The sequence below is a fragment of the Phallusia mammillata genome, unplaced genomic scaffold (genome assembly GCF_965637545.1).
Source record: "Phallusia mammillata unplaced genomic scaffold, kaPhaMamm4.hap1.1 HAP1_SCAFFOLD_272, whole genome shotgun sequence".
In the NCBI taxonomy this organism is placed as follows: domain Eukaryota; kingdom Metazoa; phylum Chordata; class Ascidiacea; order Phlebobranchia; family Ascidiidae; genus Phallusia; species Phallusia mammillata.
Window position 1 is genome coordinate 12,463 of NW_027649002.1, and position 6,114 is coordinate 18,576.

General features: G+C 34.9%; 1 protein-coding gene across 2 annotated transcripts; it reads right to left on the reverse strand.

Moving 5' to 3' along the window:
• Positions 1 to 514: 514 nt before the first annotated feature.
• On the reverse strand, positions 515 to 5,153 carry LOC145208463 (uncharacterized). 2 transcript variants are annotated; one of them, XM_080078927.1, is made up of 6 exons: positions 4,001 to 5,153; positions 3,830 to 3,922; positions 3,284 to 3,514; positions 2,625 to 2,852; positions 2,128 to 2,385; positions 515 to 1,998 (listed from the first exon to the last, which is right to left on the reverse strand). In XM_080078927.1, the coding sequence occupies exons 2-6, from the start codon at positions 3,864 to 3,866 to the stop codon at positions 1,874 to 1,876; spliced, it is 879 nt and encodes a 292-aa protein (XP_079935053.1). In that variant the 5' UTR covers positions 3,867 to 3,922; positions 4,001 to 5,153; the 3' UTR covers positions 515 to 1,873. The 2 variants fall into 2 exon arrangements, with proteins under 2 accessions (XP_079935053.1, XP_079935052.1); XM_080078926.1 differs by having other exon boundaries at positions 3,830 to 5,153.
• Positions 5,154 to 6,114: the final 961 nt, after the last annotated feature.

Here is a 6,114-nt window from a genome sequence, read left to right on the forward strand (position 1 = left end):
GGCGTGAACAATTAGAGAGATAAAGAGACTGAAACAGCCAGAAAGAATATTAGGATAGGGAAAATATTTTTTTGAGACCGCTGTGGGCATTCTGTATTATATTTTTGGTAAAAAATATGTACAATGGTAACAAAACGGGTTTAGAAAAGGATAATACTGAGATGTCATGAAAAAAATGATGGATGTGCAATGCAAAAGTATAAGTTCTCACCATTTATATAGGCATCAGTTATTTACCACTGCATTTGTTTGAAACCACATTGTATTTTCAGTTATTTTTGCCCTGAAGGGTCATATTCTGTTCAGTTAAAAAACTTAATCCACTGCATTTAACAAGAAAAATAACATACCTATATAAGTTAATTGATTTGCACAGAACACTATTTAAAATAAAAATGCAGGGAAAGATATATAATAATTATGTAATTGGGACAAAAAATTGTTTGTGTGAAAGGGACAGAAAGACTTTTTTAGTATGAAAGGGAGAAATTTTGGCACCTGCACATTTTGACCTGCACATTTTGGCACCTGCACATTTTGACCTGCACATTTTGGCACCTGCACATTTTCGAAAAATGTGCGCACATTTTAACCTGCACATTTTGGCACCTGCACATTTTCGAAAAATGTGCGCACATTTCGACCTGCACATTTTGGCGCACATTGTGCAAATTCTTGCCGTAAACCCTGTTGTCTTGTCAACACTGAAAAGGATGCAAACTTTTCTAAAGAACACCATTATTTCCAAAAAGACTTTTCTAAGGAACACCATTATTTCCAAAAAGGGCACTTGCAGTAATAGCACTAAATAGAAAAAAAAACAGTTTCTTAGTTGTCATTTGGAAATCAAGGAAGAAGCTATCATTTATTTTGCTCAAACTATAGCTTTACGATTCATTTTGGTTGTAAAATAGAAGCACAAGGTTTAATAAGATGTTTTAAATTTAAGTGAGAGTGTTGTAATTTTCAAAGCATGGAGAGTATTGTACTTCAAAAAGGAATGATAAGCTATTTGCCACTAAATAAAGCAGCAAGTTTAGCAGTTAAGAAACTTACAAACAATTAATAGAATTGTACACAAAAATTAAGAAAAGATGTTGAATAAAGATTTGACACAAATGTAATGTGGTTGTTAAATTTGTCAGTTATGATACAATTAAAAAGCTTTATGGCTAGTTTTTTTTTTGTGGCAATATTCTGTGAAGTGTCATAGAATATGTTAAAAATGCTGACTGTGGCTATAAGTTACTGACTTAATAGCAAGTGTGTTAGTTGGTAGTCATTGTTAACCAGTTTTACTTACATGTTGTCCAATTGAAATACTTCGACCTTTTTCGACTCATTTATTAATTTTTTTTTCTATGTACTGTTGTTGTGTTTTACCGTATTTACAACCGCTTCGTTTCGAGTCTGTGTCACGTGTGTTTTGTCACATTATTACTGCATGTTATCGAGTTTGGTCCGTCGCTGTGCAAGTAAACAAAATTCCCCAATGATACCGTCTGCTGTTTACACTTGTGTACATTATTGGGTAACAACCATTACGTCACAATGGAGTTGCTAATTAAGATTTGTATTACTTGTTTTTCTACTCAAAACAATGACTAGAAAACTAGAAATGTGGTTTTCCTATATATTGCCAACTTATATTCGTTCAATAAAGGCTAAACATTGGAGCAGCACCCCCAGAAATTTTAGTCACGAGCCGCAACTGGTATTAGTACATCGTTACCTTATTTGATTAAGTTACAAACGCAGTAAAGTAACTAACGCAAACATGAATTGGCAATAAAAACTTAAAAAAGCTCAATTAACAAATACAAATCAACGAGTGTATGGCAAGTTTGAGATTTAAACCATATTTGCATTTTGCTTACATATTAACACGTATTATCGTACCAAGTCTATTTGCCGTGTCTCCACCGACTCCAGGCCAATATTCCCCCGTCGTTTTGACAGTTGCAATTGTTGTTTGCGCTGAAGCAGATGTGGAAGATTCTGCGTGAAGCGAATAATATAACAGTAATTAAAATACATTAGCCAAAACATAAACAAATTTACCACGAATTGCCTATACTAAACATTTATTACTGCTTGACAAATTACTTTCTTCCCTTGCACTGTTACCTTCTGCATTAGAAGTGGACGTTACATCTTTCATATCCTTGTTGGTTTCACTTCTGAATGATGTTGTCGCATTTTTGGTTGCTGATAGTAGTGAAGAGGTCGAGTGTGGTTTCAACGACGATTGTGTTGCTATTTTTGTTGTTGTAATTGTTGCTGTTGTTGCACTTGCAGTTGTTCTTTGCTCTTTAGTTGTCTTTGTCATCGACATTTCTGTGGTTGTATTTGATCCTGATGTCGTTTGCAATGAAGTAGTAGTTTCTGTAAATGTGGTTTGATTACAAAATACACTAGGTATTGTGAGATACAAGTACATTTCACATCGACCTATTAAATTTTATTTAGTTTGCAGCTCCTTAATATAGGGAATTTAGTGTTTATACATCTGAAAAACAAATAAATAAATAACATTAACTAGCCATCATGCAGGGCAAAAATAAAAGCTAACTTCAACATAGAACATTGAAATCTGGTGAGATTTAATCAACTGAAGTCATTACCTGTTTGACTTGCGTAAGCCTGTTTGCTGGGACAACCGCTAGGAAATGTTATGATTGCATAAGTGAGCTGAATCTCAAAGTTACAAAACTCTGTATTCAACTTCGGTGGCCACGATATGCTTTTGTTTTGACTCTGACAACCAGGAATTGTGACGTTACAATCGAGATTCTTGACGTAACTTCCGCAGAATGCAGACGTCAATGCTGAAGTTTGGGTCAATTTTGCGCCTGCAGTCAGTGGAATAAAACGAATAACCATTGCAATAAAATACGTTTGGAGAAACTTAGAATTGTATAAAAAACAAGAGTTCAAGCGGCAGAATTATTAGTGCAACTCGTGACGACAAATCGGTCGTATTCGCTAGTATAGCCATCAAAGGGCACCCAGTTTGTTGGAAGTATCAGAGTCTCCCGTCACCAGCTGCACTGATGAGACTTTATAGGTCGAAACAGTGTGCATTGTCTGCAGTTTATCATTTATTGGCTCGATGCTTTTACAAGAAGAGTTTAATTGTTCTAATCACACAAAAAAAGCGTTAAAAACAAATTTCTTGCGTTTATCTATTGCTCAAGAAATATAAAACAATTACCCAAGACTAATTACTGCCAAGTCACCAAGCTTTACTCAAATTAGCAGGAATTGGAAAAATAAAACTCACCATCAGGAAATTTAATGATTGCAATTTTCTTTCCAGAATTATAAAAGCTGAATGTTGGTTTCAACTGTAGCACAGTAATGGACAGAAGGTAGTTGTTTCCTACATCGGCTGGAGGATTAAAGTTCCATGTACACAACTCTTCATGTGTCGCTTTGTGTGATAAAGTTCCATAGCGTCCCACAATGTTTCCAGGACAAACAGCAAAAGATGTCGACGTCGTTGCAACAATTACTGCAATAAATCCAGTGTAAAATTAAACAAGCTCTTTGCCTGAATGTCTTTCAAGTTTATATAAGACATACAACAGTTGTAGAATTCAAACGCATAACACACATACTCATTTAATCATTCACACCTATGATTACACTGTAAATGTTACAATTAATCATCAAAACGTTTAGGTTTAAACACAGTTACAAAATTGACAGCAGATTAAAATTAAATGATCGAAATACACAGATGGTATTTTATCAATAGCAAAATAGAACTTAGATTTTAGAATACAAACTTGAAATAAAACACTTATTAAACGTTTACAGTACTTACACAAGAGTACGTTCAGAGTTTGAGGTCCAAACAACATTTTGCCGTTATACAAAAAATACCTTCCACAGTAACAAGACCGCCGCGATACACCAGCTATTAAGCGAGAACAACTTCCGTTAATTGAACACAGGATGTTTATGTTGTCATAATTAGTGCAAGCTCAGTGCAAACCTTATAGCGTAATTCATAAACTTTTGCTTCCCCCGTAAAAGTTTGCGGTGGTATGTGAATCGTGTTCTTTATGGTCGAGGAAGATAGTTAAAGTCAGAGTGCTGTTTCTGCCAATTTGCCCTTTCCTCTAATATTCACAGCCGTGCCTCACTGTGAGAAAAGCCACATTAGCATAAGAATCACTTCCCGCCATATATCACGGTTAATTCCCGCCATCTCGTGACAGTGCAAGAGGCCACACTAACGTCACAGTGACGTGGAAGTGACGTAAGATTTGTTTATCATAAACTTTATTAACCTTTACTGTCAATGTAATAACAATGTACAACGGACAAGATATAATAATAATAATAATTTGGAATTTAAACGACGAGTGAACATTTGGCCTACGTGGACGAAGTTCAAAGACAATACAAAACGAAAATATGCAAGAACTTCCTCAGCAACGGTATCGAACAAATACATCTAAAGCAAAAACATAGGTTGGGGTCCCAGACAATTCGTCGGAAATAATTTCTACGTTAACGTTCTGCTGCTTACATTGATTACCGCAAGGTTGACCACCGATTTTCGCAGCAATGAGTCATAACTTCATACAGCATGCATCTTACGGAAATTTCCTTAATGTTTCGCAACAGTGTAACAATACTCTAGTCTAAGCTTCTCTAACATTCCGTTACAGCGCCAAGACAGCTGTGATATAGCTTTATAACTGAGTTATATGAGTTGCTTGTCTCATAAGTTATTTACCTAGCCTGCATACTGTAAACTTGACTATGTGTTACTTCAGCATAGTAATATGTAATGAATTAAAAAGCGAGCGATGTAACGTAATAAAATCATAACCCCCCAAAACTAGTTTTCAAAATATATTTTTTTTGGCGCCTATAACGTAACGTAAGCTTAGAACTAGGTATTAAATATACTGTACAGTTACACAATCAAACACACAATACAATTACAAGCACATATATTGAAATATCAATTTATCAGCAACAGACAAAGTCAGAACATGGACAAGGAATTTGAAGCCATTTTTTTACAATTAAGGTAATCGACTATTGACCATTGGCCCAAAATATGCTGTTTTGACACAATGACACGATAAAGCCTTGACAGGTCAGACATGACAAAAAACAATTCAATATACATCAGGTCAATTAAAAACGATAGATACGTAGTCAGTTTATGCTACATACAAGCAAGATAAAAACAATTGCCAGCATGTGTTTTTTTGTCCCTGAAGGACAATCAATCAATTTTGTATTTATTTGTTTCAGCGCCAAAATATGAGTAAGGCAGATGACAAAACTGTAAACATGTAAATTAGGCATTGAAACAAAAAGGGTGCAGCTGCAGCCACAATTGGCTATTTTTAAAAGCTGAACCTATCTATTTGTTTTTGGTGAATGCTTGTAAAAAAATAAGCAATGCGTTATAAGTGTTTTTCTTGTAAATGCACCAAATAACTAACATGAACCTTTGTGAAAATACGGCTGTGAAAATACGTTCGCATTTCTTCGGGCAGCAATTGTACGCTTGTCTGGCGGGTAACAGGCAACGTGTGAATGCGTTTTGCCCACAACGAACCTGCCGTTAACATTTTGGATTTGTTTTCGATAACACTGGCCAACACAATTTTTGGTGTCTTTAATGTTAAAACTGATATTGACTAATTTTGGGGTACTGATTTCAAAAATCATTACGGTTTTCTTCAATCAGGTCAACTTTTTAAGTTATTTACAAAACCAAAATTTATGACCACATTGGTTCAATGACTTTAAAATCACGCTTTTATATGTTTGTTAAAGTTTTGTTACATTAAACACATCAATTTTCTACAGTGCAGTCGGTTTTATAGCATAAACATGTGTTCTATGCTGATGCTCTGTCTAAAAATGGTTGGTGTAGGCTAGTGGTAACTTTAAACTATAAGTGTTTTATGGAGTGATTTCAGACTAGGAAAGCAAGGTGGTAAAACTAAAATTAATAGTGGCTAGGTCATCTATAAGGTGTTGCATGAATTGCCAAGATGTTTTATTCTAGATTACTGGTGAATACCCATAGAACACAACTAAAAAGAAAAAAAAGATCTGTATCAAATGTGCATATCT